The sequence below is a fragment of the Canis lupus genome, chromosome 30, assembly GCF_011100685.1.
Source record: "Canis lupus familiaris isolate Mischka breed German Shepherd chromosome 30, alternate assembly UU_Cfam_GSD_1.0, whole genome shotgun sequence".
Taxonomy (NCBI): Eukaryota; Metazoa; Chordata; class Mammalia; order Carnivora; family Canidae; genus Canis; species Canis lupus.
The window spans coordinates 15756203-15774690 of NC_049251.1; the positions used below are offsets into that span (position 1 = coordinate 15756203).

The 18488-nt window shown below is 40.9% G+C and overlaps 1 protein-coding gene and 1 long non-coding RNA gene across 5 annotated transcripts in view; one reads left to right on the plus strand and one right to left on the minus strand.

Annotated features, from left to right (window-relative positions):
* The window catches only part of GALK2 (galactokinase 2), a 129417-nt gene that overhangs the window by 103702 nt on the left and 7227 nt on the right, over positions 1–18488 (plus strand). For 3 of the 4 annotated variants that reach the window (XM_038580382.1, XM_038580384.1, XM_038580381.1), the window contains one exon: positions 14715–14916. In XM_038580382.1, the coding sequence (XP_038436310.1) occupies positions 14715–14916 (202 nt within the window). Of the gene's footprint in view, positions 1–14714; positions 14945–18488 lie in introns of all 4 variants that reach the window. The other variant, XM_038580383.1, reaches the window with a different exon arrangement.
* Positions 1583–16760, minus strand: LOC111093398. The gene is made up of 3 exons (XR_005381646.1): positions 16479–16760; positions 16090–16196; positions 1583–1846 (listed from the first exon to the last, which is right to left on the minus strand). It is a non-coding gene; the product is annotated as an uncharacterized LOC111093398 (long non-coding RNA).

The following is an 18488-nucleotide window of genomic DNA, read 5'->3' on the forward strand; positions in this document are numbered from 1 at the left end:
AATTTGTTCTTGTGATCTCTTCTCTCAAACTGCTTTAAGATTTTTCTCATTATCTTTGGAATTTGCAAGTTTCACTATTAAATGTCGAGGTGTTGAATGGTTTTTATGGATTGGGAGGGGGGTTGGTCTTCTGTATCTCTTGGATCTGAATGCCTGTTTCCTTCCCCAGATTAGGGAAATTCTCAGCTATGATTTGCTCAAATATACTTTGTGGTCCTCTCTCTCTCTCTCTCTCTCTCTCTCAGTCTTTTGGAATCCCAATTAGACGTATATTCTTCCTTTTCAAGCTATCATTTTTCCCCCTAAGCCTTTCCTCATGGTCTTTTGATTGTTTTTCTCTTTTCCCCCCACGTTTCTTCCTTTTTATCAACTTGTCTTCTATGTCGCTCACTCTTTCTTCTACCTCATTAACCCTAGCAGTTAGAGCATCCAGTTTGGAACGCATCTCATTTAATTTATTTTTAGTTTTGGTCTGATTAGATCTCAATTCTGTAGTAACAGAGTCTCTAGAGTCCTTTATGCTTTTTTCCAGAGCCACCAGTAGCTTTATAATTGTGCTTCTTCTGAATTGAATTTCTGACATTGTATTTAAATCCACATTCAGTAACTCTGTGGCAGAGAGTATTGCTTCCAATTCTTTCTCTTGTGGTGAATTCTTCTTTCTAGTCATTTTGTCTAGTGCAGAGCGGCTTCTCAGAAGCAAATTTTTTTCTGTCTGTAGCATTTCAGCTGTTCTCTCTTCACCTCTCAGGTCCAATTCATAGGTGTTCAGGATGTTTTGAAAGTTATCTAGGTAAGTTTGTGGGACCAGATAAGTTGAGGACCCCCACTCTTCCACTATCTTGCCTCCTCCTTTACAGAGTTTTTTTTTTTTTTTTTAAAGCTTGAGGAAGATGGTTCCTCATATTGTTTACAGGCAGGAATGGTATAGGAGAGCACAAGAATGAACACCTTTAGTCTATTAGTGCCACTGGGAGGCCTTAATTCTATCAAGGGTTATTGATGAAGTAAAAAAGACCAGAGACCAGGGAATCCCTGGGTGGCTCAGTGGTTTAGCGCCTGCCTTCAGTCCAAGGTGTGATCTGGAGTCTCCGGTTCAAGTCCCACATCAGGCTCCCTGCATGGGGCCTGCTTCTGCCTCTGCCTGTATCTCTCTCTCTCTCTCTCTCTCTCTGTCTCTCATGAATAAATAAATAAAATCTTAAAAAAAAAAAAGACCAGAGACCACCTCCCTAGGAATAGCAGTAACATTTAGTCTTTTATTTTTTATTTTTTTAAAAAGATTTTATTTATTTATTCATGAGAGACAGAGAGAGAGAGAGGCAGAGACACAGGCAGTGGGAGAGGCAGGTTCTATGCAGGGAGCCTGATGTGGGACTCGATCACAGGACCCCACAATCCCAGGATCATGCCCTGAGCCAAAGGCAGACGCTCAGCCACTGAGCCACCCAGGTGCCCCACATTTAGTCTTTTAGTGAGAAACTATAAAATGTTCTAAGAACAAGGAGTATAAAATTCTACTCAATAACAACAAATAGCAAGTTATATGCTTCATTTCTGTATATTAGTCCAAGAGGGGAAAGGGTCAGAGAGGATACAAATCAAAAGGAAAAAGTCAGACAAGGAGAAAGGAGAAAAGAATCTGATAAAGGGAGAGAGACTGATGTGTATATAGAGCCAGTTTATGGAAAAGCACATAAACACAAACAAACTCATGCCTGTGTGCATTCACTTGCCACCCTGGTCCCTGGGGAGTCTCATAAACACACAGTGTAATCACCGGCTTCTGTGAAATGGCAGCCTCCTCATCTGTCTCTGCAGGACTTACCAGTTTTGTGGTAAGCACCTTGAGAATAGAAACATCTCATTAGATGATTGTGAAAGTGTGCCCTTTTCTCTTCCCTAACATCACACTGTGTTTTGGAAAGTCCAGGTGTAGTGTGGGTCTACTGTCTTAGTACTTGCCATGAGGAAACTAAGAGTGGGGAGGCCTTTTAGCATGTCTCAGAGCTTCCTCCTACTTTCCTCTCTTGTGCAGTGCCCAGGCCACCTTCCTGGTCTGCACTAGTGCGTCCCTCTCAAAAGCAAACTCTGCACAACAGCCTACTCAAGGTAACTGGGTTTCCTTGTATGGTGGATGACATAGCTTCTCACTTGCTTAATCTATCGTTGTAATTTGGCAAACTCCTACTTTTTTATCATAATGACAAATAAATGAGTAATACAAGTAAATAGGAGTAAGTTTTTATTCCTTTATTCAACAAGTACTCAATTGAAGGGCAACTATTCAAGCACCATCGTAGGGACTGTGCATAGCAGTCAGGAAGGCCAGCATAATCCTTGTCTCATTTATTCAGCCTTATGGGAAGTCAACAATAAAATAAATGCTAAAGTGTTCTTTTTTTTTTTTTTTTTGCTAAAGTGTTTTGATGAAAATATACTACTTATTTCTCAGATAAACAATGAGTTTCCCTTTGCCTCTCCTCATCCTTTTTGCTCTCTTGCATTTTCCCCATGTAGTTCAATTAGTAGAAGAAAATAAAGACAAGAGCCCATTCCCTTTGATGTTATAATATTAGAGCAGGCCAGCTCTAGGCGAGGATGATCCTTTCCAGTCCTTCATTCAGCTCTGCATTGACCAAGACTCCTTCCCAACTCCCTAGGCTCCTTTTCAAATGACTTTAAATTGTCTTCTTGTCCTTTCACTTTTTCCAAGAACAAAGTTTTAGTGAAATTCTGAGAAGTTAATGGGAAAGTAGTTTCCTCAAGAAAGAGAGGAAAGCATAAATAAAGTGTGGCTCATCCAGGAGGCAGCTTCAGTTCTTTTGCCGATGGGATGGAAGCAAAAAGTTGACATTTATTGAGAATTGAGAATTATTGGGGATTTATTGTTACATTCAAGACTCTCTATTAGGCTCTAGTGTCTGGAGAGAAAAAACTTCACTGCTAATAGAGTCACAGTATTTCAGTGCCGCTTGGGCAGGTGCCATAGTTTGGTTACCTAGCATTCAGGCCCCTGTCCTAGGGAAACCTGCTGTATGTGTATTGATGAGAGGGTGGGTCTTGCTTCCTATGGTGGGAACTGAGGGGTCGGATTTGTTTCTCCCACGTCACTTGTCACTGGGTATGAGCAAGGACCTTAGACTTCTCCAGGTGTCCTGGCATGCACTTATTTCTGTGCTGAAGACAGCACAGCCTCTGCCTTCCTGAAGCAATGTGTGATAACTACACTTAGAAGGGGACACAGTAATTAGGGAGCATGGGTTCTGTCTTGACATCTGAATGGCCCTGGACTTAGCCAAACTGTGGAAGGAGCCTCAGTGTCCATGGAAAGATGAATGGATAAAGAAGATGTGGTTTATGTATACAATGGAATATTCCTCAGCCATTAGAAATGACAAATACCCACCATTTGCTTCAAAGTGGATGGAACTGGAGGGTATTATGCTGAGTGAAGTAAGTCAATCGGAGAAGTACAAACATTGTATGTTCTCATTCATTTGGGGAATATAAATAATAGTGAAAGGGAATAGAAGGGAAGGGAGAAGAAATGTGTGGGAAATATCAGAAAGGGAGACAGAACATAAAGACTCCTAACTCTGGGAAACGAACTAGGGGTGGTGGAAGGGGAGGAGAGCGGGGGGTGGGGGTGAATGAGTGACGGGCACTGAGGGGGGCACTTGACGGGATGAGCACTGGGTGTTATTCTGTATGTTGGTAAATTGAACACCAATAAAAAATAAATTTATTATAAAAAAATAAAAAATAAACTAAAGCTTGTCACAACACACTGAAAAAAAAAAAAAGAATGGCCCTGGACTTAACACGGGCCTCATGTGTTCCAGAGTATAAAATGCAGGTTAGGGTGACAACAGCAGAGGGAGGCAAAGGTAGGTTTCAGGATCAGAGGAGTAAAGTTTATTATGACACAGACAATGCTGGCTCTTGCTGCTCTTGAAAATCTGAGCAAGGGAATTTATAAACATGTGGGGTGCCCTTACTCTCCACAGACAAGATGGCATTATGCTGTGGATTTGAAAATATTCACAAATGACGTGTGGAATGTAGTTTTCCATGGATTAATGTGGTTTGTGTTGAAAGTGCATATATATAAAAATATATACATATTTTTTTTTATATGTGGTTTTGCTTTTAAGAGCAGGTAAAGACTTTTTCCTCTTAAATGTAAAAATGCTAATTTAATTTAGTTTTGCAGCATGGGAATGGGATGCTAATGTGACTGAAAAGAGCAGTTCATTTTTTGTGGGTTTGACCATTTCAGAAACTTCACATTTCTGAAAAATATTATTAATAGGAAAATAAATTTGAAACCACAGTCCAGCTTCAATGAGGAATATATAGTGTTTTTCCATTCTACTACTTAAATAGTCCAAAGATTCTATGCCTCAGAGCAGAGACTTATTATAACTTTGCTGCATAGGAAAATAGAGGACTCCAGAGTAGATTTCTGAAGTTTTCCCCATCCACCTCTGGATCGCTGTTCTTGGAAAACAGCTTTTGGGTTAGCCCAGGGGAGCTTTTTGTTTTGAAGAGAAATGTCTAGTAGCATGCAGCTACATGGTAGTGCAAAGACAGCTAAAGACACGACTGCTTTTAGCCCCTCACCCAAATACTGGGTAAGTATTTTGGAGTATGAGAGTCTCAGAAAGATTAATTATATACATACATGAGAAAGATTTCCAGTTCTCCCGGACAAGCATATTTATTTATTCTGTTTTGATTAATTGTCCTGGGATGAAGTTTTTACCCAAGCCTGATTCCCCAAATATTTATCACTTTTGAGCTTGTTAGCTGACGACCAGGGCTTTGCATTCTTACATATCCACACAACCTTTATGCAGCTTGGTAACATGAGGCTACATGAAGAAACTCTGTGTTTTGAGAATGAGGGAGACGATGGTCTAGCCATACTCTGAACTCCTCAGACTGACTCCTAGGACACATGGGGAAATCACCCTTAGAAGGAATAATCAGTGAAGGAGACTTGAAATCCAATCATGAGAGGGAAGCGGGGTGGTTGATCTGGAGAGGAGAAAACTTCACTGCTAATGGAGTCACAGTATTTTACTGCCGCTTGGGCAGGTGCCATAGTTTTGGTTACCTAGCATCCAGGCCCCTGTGCTAGGGAAACCTGCTGTGTGTGTGTTGATGAGACAGTGGGAACTGAGGGGTCGGATTTGCTTCTCCCATGTCACTCATCACCTGGGTGTGAGCAAGGGCCTTTAGGCTCCTCCTGGTATGCTTATGCCTGGGGCTTTGAATCAAATAGGCGCAGGGTCTATTGATAAGGTATCTCAAGTCCAGTGTCATATCTAGATGTGTGAAGTGACTGTGACAGTGTTATTCACTGCCTACTTCCCTTGGCTTCTGACTCAAATGAGCCTGGTTTTCTTGCATTCTAATAGAGAATAGGAATGCATAATTCTAATAGAATTTGTGAGTCTCTAAGATCTTTTATTTAAGTTTTTAAAATATTTTTAAAGATTTTATTTATTTATGCATGAGAGACGCAGAGAGAAAGAGAGAGGCAGAGACACAGGCAGAGGGAGAAGCAGGCTCCATGCAGGGAGCCCGACGTGGGACTCGATCCCAGGTCTCCAGGATCAGGCCCTGGGCTGAAGGCAGGTGCCAAACTGCTGAGCCAGGCATCCCTCTAAGATCTTTTAAATAAACTCCATTTTTTTTTTTTTATTAAGTTAGTCCATGTTAGTTTCTGTTATTCAGAAACAAGGATCCTGACTGATATAATTGCTAACAGCCTGTAATGGTTTCTTATTTCTAGCTGGAATTTTTAACCTGGATCCAAGGATAGCTTTACAGAATCTTGTGTGTATGGTGTACTATATATGTAGAATTTTGGATATTTGTGCATTCAGATGGGTGGAGGGTCTATAGCTTTTATTCAATTCTCAAAAGTTTCTGTAACTCTAAATAGGCCAAGAACCACTTATCTGCAGGATACAATTTAAATACCTTAGGAAAATTTACAAAACCTTGATGATCTGGCCTCTGTCTGCTGCTTCAGTTTTCTCTTTCATTGTGTTTCCTGTCGGTTCTGCTCTTTGTCTTCATTCCATGCAAGTCACAGCTAAGTACTGTGGATTCTCTAAAAGCACCTCATGTTTTTTATTCTCCATGTCTTTGCTCATGATGTTCTTTCTGCTGTAGGTTCCCAGTCCTTTTTTTTTGTTGTTCTTTACCCCACCTTTTAGTTGGTTTTCTGTATACCTATTCATCAGGTTTCACCTCTTCTGTGAAGGTCATAATCTCTGTGCTCCATCTTCTTGGCTCACCTGATTCCAGCTTTGCCATCAGCCCATGTCACATTAGCATCTTGTGTGAGTGTGTCTTGGGGCATTCTCCAAAGTCACTGAAGGTAGCTGCACTGCCCAGGTACATCTCTGTGGAGAAGTTAACCCCTTTGGGGGCCACAGTGGGCATGTCTGTGGATAAATGCCTCAGGCTTCCCATCTGCTATTTGGCCTATTCTGAGGCACTTTCTACATGGCTCTTTAGAGAGGCCCCTGAGCAACTGGTACCCCAGTTGTCCATAGTGGTGACCTGTTCAGCACCTTTTATGGGCCTTTCTTTTTTCCTGTCTCCCTTTCCTTCCTCCTCTGCTCCTTCTTCCTAGATTGCTGTTACCTGCTCCCAAGTCTTTGTCTCAGCCCCTGCTTTCAGGTTAACCCAGATCAGGACAACCTCTTGACTTCATGCCTTTACGTGAGCTCTGAGGAGCTGCCTCAGCATCTGTTGTTGATAAATCTTGAGTGATTTCTCTCGAGTAAACTATTATTTCTTTTTTATTTTTCATTGTGATAAGAACAGTTAACATGAGATCTATCCTCTTAACAAATTTTAAGTGTTATATTATTGTTGACTATACATACATTGTTGTACATCTTACTTGTTATTCCTCTTATTTAACTGAAACTTTATGCCTGTTGATTAGTAATTCCCCATTTCCCCTTGGGCCCTGGCAATTACTATTCCAGCCTTTGATTTTGTGAATTTAATGACTTTAACTACTTCCTATAAGTGGAATCATATAGTACTTGTCTTTCTTTTGTTGGCTTGTTTCATTTAGCATAATATCCTCAAGGTCCATTCATGTTATTGTATATTGCAGAATTTCCTTCATTTTTAAGGCCGAATAATATTCTTTTATGTGTATATACTACATTTTTAAAACCCATTCATCCCCTGGTGGACACTTAGTTTGCTTCCACATCTTAGCTATTGTGAATAGGGCTGCAATGAACATAGGAGTACTAGTATCTCTTTGAGATCCTGATTTCAGGTTTTTTTTTTTTTATGTATACCCAGAAGTGGGATTGCTGGATCATACGGTAGCTCTATTTTTAATTTTTTGAGGAACCTATGTACTGTTTTCCATGGTGGCTGCACATTTTGCATTCCCACCAACAGTGTGTAAGGGTTCCAGTTTCTCCACATCGTCACCAACACTTTTCTTCTGTTAAACTATTACCTCTTGAGGGTAAAGAGCTCATCTTATTCATTAGTGTTCCCTCAGTATTAAAAGAAAACTGTATCCTCATCAATGTGTGAAAAAAACATAAGACATGAGAGCTTTCTTCAGATCTCTCAAGGACTGTCTTGTGTTTACAGATCTCTGGAGAGCAGAACTAAGACCAATCAGTAGAAGTACAAGAAGACAGAGTTTAGTTCAATATGGAGCTATCAATACATCTAAGGTGGTGGGGGGTGGTATTTTTTAGTAACAGTGGCTTATTATGGCATGATGACCCACATGGTTTACCCCCTCTTCCCTCTCTAGCCAGGAATTCCTGTAATGGAGAGTTTTATGGAAAAAAGTCTCGTGTGCAGATGCCTACAGGGAACAGGGAGGCATGTAGACTTGTGAGATGGGCTGAGTGTCAGACAAGTGGGAGTGGAAGGAACTATGTGGAAATAAAGTATGTACATTCTTTCTAAAAGGGCTAGCTGTTCCTCAGCTCCAGTCAGCGACCTTTGTGCAAGAATATAGGTTCAGTGCTGCCAGACTTCAATTTTTCAAGGGAAAGCAGAAATCCAGATTCTTATATAAAAATTCTCAGTTTAGGGGTGCCTGGGTGGCTCAGATGGTTGAGCATCTGCCTTTGGCTCCAGGTACTGGGATCAAGCCCCACATCGGGCTTCCAGCTCAGTGGAGAGTCTACTTTTCCCTCTCCCTCTGCCTTTCCCACTGTTTGTGTTCTCTCTCTCTTTTTCCAATGAATAAATAAAAAATCTTTTAAAAAAATTCCCAGTTTAGAACACAATGCATGGGCCAAGAAGGCATCACTGTAGCAGGGCGTGGACCATGGGTTGTTAGTTTGCAACCTTTGTGTAGCATGTCTAGTAAAGGATGTTAAAACTTCAAGTGTGAGGACAGCCTCCTCGAGAGACTGCCCTAGGGTCTGGTCAGTTTGCCCTCTTCAGGTCTATAAGCACACTATTCCTGTTCCCAGCTCAGGTCTTTGGCCATCCTCTTTGCAGCAAGGAAGCTCTGTGGCTTGGGCTCTTCTTTGGTACTTCCCACTACTGTTCCACCACCAAACCCTGTCATCTTAATGCATCTTCAGCGTTTCTAGCACTTGGATATCTGCTGCACAGTGGTCTCATAGTTTTAAATCTGTTTAGCTGAGTTGTTAAGTTCCTCAAATCCAGGGCTTCTAATTCCCATGTCTTTCTTATCATTTGGAGCATGGTGTGGGGCACATAGCAGGTGCTCAATAAGAACTATTGGTTGACTGATGCTAGATGGCCATCTTACTCAGGGCTTTTGTCATCACTTTTAGAAGATGAGGTAATAAAAAGGCTCTTAAGTAAAAAATAAAATGCAATTAAGTCAGTGGAACTCCTTCAGCGATTGAATAGGCATGTCCTCCCCATCTCCTGTTGACCTCCTGCTGTTAGAGATCTTATGAGGAAAATGGTGCCTAGCGTGTTACTTTGTCACAGGCTCTTTCTCATTCTTTCTCACTAAAGATGCAGCAAAAGAAGAAATTATCTGTTCCCCCTTTTAGATCCATTGATTAGAGATGGGTTCTGATGATAAGCTATGCAGTCATCCTTTTAAGGTAAAAGTGAGCAGGCACCATAATGTTACAAAGATTGTCTAAAAGAAAAAAAATTATTTTAACTGGTTATGATGATCTATTTCTCTTCCTTCCCTTTCATATGAAACACATTTTGTTTGTTTCAGAAATCTCCTTTCTTCTACATCTGTGAAGCAAAACACAATATAAATAATTCTGTCATCTGTGATAATTCGTATTAGGGACACTTCGGACACTGGCACTTATTAATTGTCTTTTAGCCTCTTTTAGTCAACTTTTCCCACTTTTTTGGTGAAGGTACAAGTAAGCATAAATTGCCAAAATAGTAGGTCTTCTCTATTGCGTTGGTCCCATAATTGTTTATTTTGCCAAGTTTCAGTGTGGTTTTGCTACAAAGACAAGGAAATGACCATTCCTTCAGTGAACATTTGCTGAGCCCCTACAATGTGCCAGACCCTATTTCAGCTGCTGAAGATACAGAAGTGAAATTCTGTAGACAAGAAAGGCCCTTGCTTTCCCGAGGCTGACCTTCTAGTGGTGAGAAACAACCACAAACCGATGGACAAATATATATATAGGACATTTGAGATGGTAGTTAGGTGTTGGGAAAATAAAATAGGATCGAGAGAATATGTATGTGAGGGAGTTAGTCTAGATTGGAACTGAGGGAAGGTCTCCTTGAAGCTGTGCCAGCTGAGACTTGAATGGCAAGTGGGAGCCAGCCATGTCAAGATCAGGGGGAGGAGCATTCCAGGCCAACAAAATAGCTCCTGCACTGGTCAGGAGCCCGAGTGGTGAGTGTCCTGAAGACACAGCCAGGAGGTCAGAGGGAACAGGCAGCTTAAAGCTAATAGCTAATTAAATTATTATATAAATGAACTTATTCAGCAACTTTTGTAGTTTAAATGTTTATGGTCACGATCATTTACATCTTAGAATCTGTGTCATGACTTCAGGATTAGACTCAGTCATTATCCAAGACTCTCACTGGAGAAAGTCAGTGTTTCAAAGTCTGTGTGGTATATCCTGCTTTGAAGCCTCAAATTTCCCATGATAGGATAGGACACTAGTAGTATTTTAGGGAAAGGGTATCTGGTGTAATATTCTTAAATTTGTCTCGGAAGTAATCATGCATGTGGTGAACATAGTAAGAAACAACTTCCTTCATCTTTTAATATCATAATTGCTCTCAAGGATTTTAAGAGCTTATAGACAATTGGAGCATCTGGTTTTAAAGTTAACTGGACAAAGAAGAAAGCTATTATGGACAAAGTTTCATATTTTCTTGGATTTTTTTTTTTTTTTTTTTTTTTTTTTTTTTTGGTATCTGTACAAGAGACCCAATGAATTCCCAGCATAAAACAAGCCAGAAACCCGGACCCAGAGAGCATTTGTGATGTTCAGCCAACATAGAACTGCTTCTCCTCCCAAAGGGTGGTCTCCAAATCTGTTGTAGCCTTTGGCAAAATTTTTATATCACAATTGAAAGCAGATGCCCTTTCTGCCTTCTCCCTTATTGTCCAACTTACTACCGTTCGGGGGGTGTGGGCCATGGCAGTCTGGCACACACCTTCACAATGCCCTGCAAGAGACCTCAGTAGACATTCAGAAGTCTTGTGTGAAACACTCTGCAATGGAGAATAGATAGAAGAAATGCCAGGTTTGTGAAGTTCTGGTCATCTGGTCAGTGCTTTCTGAATGTTTCTTGTCACAAATGAAAACACCAGTCCTAAGGTTTAGTATAAAACACCTTCCTGGGGAAGCCTAGGTGGCTTGGTTGGTTAAGTGTCTGCCTTTGGCTCAGGTCATGACCCTGGGGTCCTGAGATGGAGCCCCTTGTCCCGCTCCCTTCTCAGCCAGGAGTCTGCTTCTCCCTGCCCCTCCCCTGCCTCTGCTCTCTTTCTCTCTCTCTCAAATAAATAAAATCTTAAAAAAAATAAAACACCTTTCTGGACAGTTTCTATTTTAGTATATTTAATCCTAGTAGAAAAATATTTCATCTTAAAGGATCATGTAATCCTAAAGAAAAACTAAAACATACTGTCCCTAATGGAGGATGTTGAGTTTTATTCCAGGATATGACCCTCAAATGTGTCTGTATTTTATAGACATGACATTGGGAATCCAGAGTTTCAAAAATCACTGTAAGTTCTTGATTAAAGGAGACTTATTAGATATGACAGTGAAATATAACGTGTGGGCTTTGTTTGGATTCTGGTGTAAATCAACTGAAATTTAAATGACAACTGGGAATGTTTAATATGAGCTGAATATGAGATGATACTAAACACCACTGATAATTTTGTTATATGTGACAATGATATGGATGTTATGTAAGGAAATTTCCTTATTTTAATGTACAATCAAATACATAGAGATGAAATGTCACATCTATAATTTATTTTAGAACACTTCAGCAAAATACCAACTGAAACAAATATGGCAAAATGTTAGTAATTGCTCAGTCTAGGTGATGGGCTTATAGAGTTTACTATATAATATTTCCTCTACTGTCCTGTATATTTGAAAATTTTTTATAATTTAAAGTTTGAAAGATCTCTGCACATTAGTACACAGACAGTACAGTGATTTGTCAGCTAAGCAGCACTGTTTTATGATTGTGGTAGGTGCTGCTTTTTGTGCCTTCTGTGCTGCAGCTGTAAATAGCAGTGCACCTGGAAGCTAGATGATTTCTTCATATGTGGGACATTAGTAAAAATGAATCCGTATTCTCCTCTTAACCACCACCCTCCCCTTCCCCCCTATGCTCTGATTTTAAACTTGGCCTATGATTCTAAGAGGTGAAGTAGTTTGGAGGTAAAACTGAAACATGCAGAATCCTAAAGCTAGTATTTTAAACATTTTGCTTTGACCTAAAAACAAAAACAAAAACAAAAACAAAAACAGTCTTAAACTACAGTTACTAAAGTCATTTTTCTTCCTTTCAGAATGTATAATCCATAACCTGGATTACATTACCATATATAAAATTATTGGCACTGTCTCAAGCACATGCTTGTCAATCAATGGCCTGCCTTTTTCCTTTTCTGTTCAGAGAGTTTGAGGAGCTGTTATTAAATCTACCTGTGCTGTTTTTTTTCAGAAAGCATGTTTTGGTGGTGCTATATTCTAGTACTGGGTATTGGTAAGACTTTCTTACTTTCGGATATTTTGATATTCAGACCCTAAAAGAAATTATGTTCCCATTTTGGCTGAATGTATTGCCAGAAATAACAAATTCAGTGGGGTTTTTTTTAATAATAAATTTATTTTTTATTGGTGTTCAATTTGCCAACATACAGAATAACACCTAGTGCTCATCCCATCAAGTACCCCCCTGTGCCCGCCACCCAGTCACCCCCACCCCCCACCCTCCTCCCCTTCCACCACCCCTAGTTCGTTTCCGAGAGTTAGGAGTCTCTCATGTTCTGTCTCCCTTTCTGATATTTCCTACCCATTTCTTCTCCCTTCCCCTCTATTCCCTTTCTTCAGTGGGTTTGTTATTGCGGCGTGGGCCGACTCAACATGACCTGACTACTGGTGGAGCAAAACATGTTGTGTTTTTATTCCTACCTACATTTAACTTGTAAGTTCTCTTTTTCCATGTTTTTCATCCATACTTAGTGTCAGTTATAGAGTCAGTAGCAAAGGGTATCTTGCTGTCCCATTTCCTCAGCCTCAAAACTGTAGGAAGCTGTGAGCTGTGAGTATTGGCACCTCATTTATTATTATTATCATTATTAGTATTATTGAGCGACAATGGATATATGGAGGTAACTTGATTTTGAACTAGGATTAAAAATGAAGTCCTAATCATATACCATCATCAACAGTGCCTCCTGTCCTAAGAGGCACTACTGAAAGTGCTCTGGGGTGAAAGGCTATAGTGTGGAATGCATGGAACTAGAAGACCTGCTTTCTGTCTTAGGCAGTTGGTGAACTTTGTGGACATAGACTGTTACCACGGAAAGTGTTTGGTGAGCATCAGTGAGTGCCATGGACGGCAAGAGTGGTATAGAGTCCCCAGATTGTTTCCAGCTGGCGCCATCATGGCTTCTCAGGGCATAGAAACAGAGAGAAAGGGCAGGAAACTATTTCTGTATGGCTGCTGAGAATCCTGAGAAGTGAGGACTGTTTGGGTAACTCTAAGTAGAGGAGTTTGGCTGGAGGGAAGACTTCCTGGTGGGACTGATTATGCTAAGAGCAGGAATCTGGATTATGGGAAACACTGGCAAGGCAGTAAAAGTTTGGGGCAGTAACATGAGTAAGGCTGTGTGGTAGGGGCTCAGTCTGGCAGTGTTGTCCTCAAAGTGGGTAGGAGGAGAGATTAAGATAGGGATATTGATTTGGAAACCACTGTAAAATAGTTCAAGTGGGAAAAGTAATAAAAGTGTAAATTTGGGTAATGACAGTAGCAATATAAGAGGGGGATGATTACAAGACATGTTGCAAAAGAACTGACTAGATTTGATGACTGAATTTAGGTCCTCTTTGAAAGAGAACAAGAAAATTCATATGAATTTGCATCATCCTATTGATGTAAGAAGTTAACTGTGTTTAATATGCCACATATGACTGAATTGAGAATGTTTGAAAGAAAACTTTTAATTTTTTATTAATTTATAGAAAGTTAGTCCCACTCTTGTAACTACTAAACTTTGCACAAATCCTAAGAATGGCTGTTCACAGGATGCCTGGCAGGCTCAATGGCTGAGCGTCTGCCTTTGGCTCAGGATGTGATCCCTGGGTCCTGGGATCAAATCCCACAATAAGCTGTTTCTCCCTCTGCCTATGTCTCTGCCTCTTTCTGTATGTCTCTCGTGAATAAATAAAATCTTAAAAAAAAAAGGAGGGAGCTGGGGAAGAAATCTGGGGAATAAATCTGACCTACTACTCTCTTCCCCCCATTTCTCAGTGGTTTGTCTTTCCCTAGTCTAGATGGCAGGGAAATCCATGAGGGTAATCATACAGGTCAGCCTCCTGAGGCAGAAAGCAGGTTAGAGAAGAGCAGAGAGTAGAATTGGGGGTGCAGACAGAAGGTAACAGTCACAATTAGCATCCTCTTTACAATATATAACAACATGGGGTGGGGAGAGGAATGCTTGGAAGGAGATCTTCATAGAATCACAAAATGTTAGGCCTGGAAGTAATTCTCAACCTTGTTTTAGAGATGGGGAAATGGAACTCTATAGAGGTAGCAGCTGGATACAGCTTAATTTTCACAGAGCTGAGATGAAATGACAGACTTTTAGATTCACAGCCCTGACTCTTTCTAGTAGGCTAAATGGCTCCCATATAATCACAAATTCCCCAGGCCCACAGCACCAGCTCAGCCACTTCAGCAAGGTTGAAAATGGTAAGGAGGTCCCAGTTGTTATTCAAGGGAATGTGTAAGCATTATAGATAAAGCCATTGCAATAGGACATGTTTCTATAACTGAAGTTAGAGTCATTGTGGATAATCTAGAAAGTATAAAAATTCTTCATTTCTTTCCATGAAAGAAAAACCTATTTAAAGTTTAAGGTATTGATAATGGAGATAGAAATGGAAGTCCTTGATGACTAGTTCTCTTTGCATTGGGTTGTCCATTGAATATTTCTCACCTTGTTCCCTGTTCCCTTTCTTCCTAAGTGCTCACCTTCAAACTCTACCAGCGGGCAAAGCATGTGTACAGCGAGGCTGCACGGGTGCTCCAGTTTAAGAAGATATGTGAAGAAGCCCCTGACAACATGGTTCAGCTGCTGGGGGAGTTAATGAACCAGAGCCATGCCAGCTGCCGGGACATGTACGAGTGCAGCTGCCCTGAGGTGGATCAGCTAGTGGACATCTGTCGGTGAGGCCAAGAGAGCAGCAGGGTGGAGGTGCGAGGGGGGGGGGGGGACGACACTGCCAAAGAAATTGTTTAAATGAATGAAAAAAAAAAGGCATTATTTTCATAACCTTCTAAGTGAAAGGAGAGCCTTCTCCACTTCCTCTCTGAGGTGTCATATACAGAGCTGAACTCGTTCTCTCCTAAATATCTGAGGCAGAAAGATCGGAGACCTGATTCCACCACTTTATGAGGCTCCTGGTTTGAAATCAGTTCTCCCATCTTTCCATCTTAGGATGATTTGGTATTTCAAGGAGCTTTTCTTAGACATGGACCCTGCTGTTACTTTCTCATCATATTTTAATCAGTGCTATCTACAGCAATGGTGGCCCTGCCAGCATCTTCTATATGGTGTCCAAAGTTTAGTAGAATTATTCAAAAGAAAGGAGAAAACAGACATGGGGGCCTTAAACCTGATGGGAGTGTATTCAGGGACAGGGGAGTGTATTCTCCTTACTGAAGGAATTACTCAGAAAGCCAGCATTTTCTGCCTTCCAGATTTAGATTAGGCAATTTGGAGAATTAAGGATTTGACGAAAGCCTGGTTTATAAATGGTTGATTGAGACAGAAATGTAAAGAGGAAAACTCTTTCACAAAGCCTGAGAACAGCTTCCTTATAATTGTTAGAGAATGAGGATAAAGAAAGGAGTAAAATGGTTACTTTACCAGAAGGGATTTCATTGACCTTGGGAGAACTGAAAGGGAAATTGGGAGAACCCTCAAATGGCATTTACAGTGACATTATTTCCACTGTAAGAAGATAGTACAGAGCTGCCTGCAATTAGTCATGAAAATATAATTAACCAGTTGGCGCCTATGGCTTGCCTCACTCATTGCCACACTCCCAGCCTGAAAAGTTTAAATCAGCTAGCTCCAGTGATCACAAATGGCATGTATAACCCAACTTGGAGAGAGACTTGAACATAGCATTGATGAGGATCATTCTGCTGACGTCAGAGTTTGCTCACTAATTGCCAAAAAGCCTTCCAGAGCTTGTTCTGTTACAAATGCTCTTTTCTGAAAGTATCAAGGGCCCAGTGAATGGAAGGAACAAATATTGTTCAGTTCTGGAAATTAGAGGAAGTGGAATGATTTGTGCAGAGATCAGGAAGGTAGTAGGATAGTTTGAACCCCACCTGAAAGGCAGTGAAGGGGCATTTGTCAGCTTTCTGGAATTCCCTTAAAGAACTTTCTCTTCCTGGGATGGCCAATTAGCTCTTGCTCTTTTGAAGCCTACATTCTCCTGGGGAAAGAAGGAGGTGACAATTAAAAATAAATTGAGTGGTAGTGAGTGCTATGAAAAAGAAAATAGAAGGGATAGAAAGCACCAAGGTTAGGGGGATAATCTTTCTAGGAACTCTGAGGAGATGATGTTTGAGCAGAGACCTGAAGGAAGTGAAGAAATGAGAACAGCAAGTGCATAGGCCCCAAGGTGGGGATGTGGTTGCCATGTATGAGGAGGTTGGAGGGCAGTAAAGGAGAGAGTAGCAGGTGATGAAGTAAGAGAGGTAGTGGGGACGCATACCACATGGGCCTTGTAGGCCATTGGCAGGACTCTGGCTTTGGGTGGAGAAAGGTGGCAGTGCAAGTGCTAAAGGATCTGATGATCCAGATGCGCCTTGAAGGAAGATTCATAACGTTGCTCTGTAGGTGAAAGACAGGAATCAAACGACTCTTGGGTTTTTGGCCTGAGAAACGTTCCTCATTTCTGTAAAAGCCACATTTTGGGATGCCAGATTTCACATTGTGTGGGCAGAATGATCTCACAGTACCATAAGGCAGGAGGGTAGGCAGGGGCCTTTGATATCTGAGACGGCACTAAGAGGTTAAGTGATTTGAACAAGTTAGCGTAATGAGTCTGTGCAAAGCCTAGCTCCTGATCCAGTGTTTTTGCCACACCTCTTTCTCTCCCTTTGAGTTTACTCAGATATGAAATGTGGGTCTTTTTTTTTTTTTTAATCTATTTTCCTCTGTTGGCTTTAAAGCTTTAATAATGGAGGCTTTGTTTGTCATAGTGTGTGGTGTTGGAACATTGAACAAAACCTTGCTGAGGCGGGGAGGCAGTGTGTGGAGTGGGACAACTGAGTTGAAGTTAGGAAGGTTGAGTTTCTAGCTCTGCCACTTTTCCTTCTGAGCTCTGTGATTTTGGACTGTTGTCTTATGATCTCCGGTGTCTTTTTCTGTTCTAGCAGTCCATAGGTATATATACATATTTTAAAGATTTTATTTATTTATTTGAGAGAGAGAGAGTGTGCACATGCAAGCAGGGGGAGGAAGCAGTAGAGGGAGAGGGAAAAGCAGCCTCCCCACTGAGCAGGGAGTCTGATGTGGGGCTCCATCCCAGGACCCTGGGATCATGACTTGAGCGAAAGGAGGTGCTTACCTGACTGAGCCACTCAGGGGCCCCAGGTCGATATATTTTTTAAAATATGGTTCCAGGGGCACCTGGGTGGCTCAGTGGTTGAGCATCTGCCTTCAGCTCAGATCATGATCTTGGGGTCCTGGGATCAAATTCAGCATCAGGCTCTCTTCATGGGGAACCTGCTTCTCCCTCTGCCTATGTCTCTATGTCTCTCTGTGTCTTTCATGAATAAATAAATAAAATCTTTTTAAAAAATGGGTTCCAGTGTAAGATTTAGGGCTGTGTCCTAAAGGGGAAGAGCACCTTTTATTTATTATTTCATTTATTTGTTTTTGGAAGCTCCTTTCTTAATAACTTTGAATTTAACACTTAAACATTTTATTTCTTAAACTATTTCTGCCTAGCCCATTTTCATCTGCTGTATTGTTTTTCTGAGGAAAATTCAGTTCTGTCTAATATAAGGAGTGCACTCCCTTTTTATACAGTTGTTTTTATTTGGAAAGTCAATTGCTAAGCATCAAAATTAGTTTCTACTTAAGCATATAGGGACCAAGTTTCCAATATAGAAACATTACCTTTTGGCATGTTGTAAATATTGGCCAGAATAGTTGTCTGGTCCTTGAACTTTTTATATAATTAATTTTTTCTTTGCTGCCACTATAACCAGCAGATAGTCTTCAGATGCTCCCACTGGTTGCCAGTTACAAAGGTCCTAAGTGGCAGAGCAACCTCAGAGGATAGCCCACAGGAACTAAAGTAGATGCAGTCATTGATGCCATTCCTTCCATGAGCCAGCAAATACTTTTCAATAGGGTGTTTGTCTCGTATGTGACAATGATGTCTGAACTCCACTTTCAAGAGCTCTCATGCTTTTTTGTGTTGTGGATGTAAGCGGGAAGAGAGAAGAATGCAGAATGAAAAAGATAGTGGTGATATAGGGTGCTTAAAATTGGGAGACAAATATGGGTAATAGAGAGCTGTAGATGGTAAAAGTGTAGAAAGGTTCAAATGAAAAATGAGACACTCTTAAGCCTTGGTTGCTCCTGAAGCTTCATGACCATTGCACTAGGCCAGGCAGAGGAGGCACTGGCTGTGCTGCAAAGGATCCTGGAGAGGCCTGGGGCACTGGTACATAAACTCAACTTTGGGGAGAGTATTATTTTGTTTAAGAAT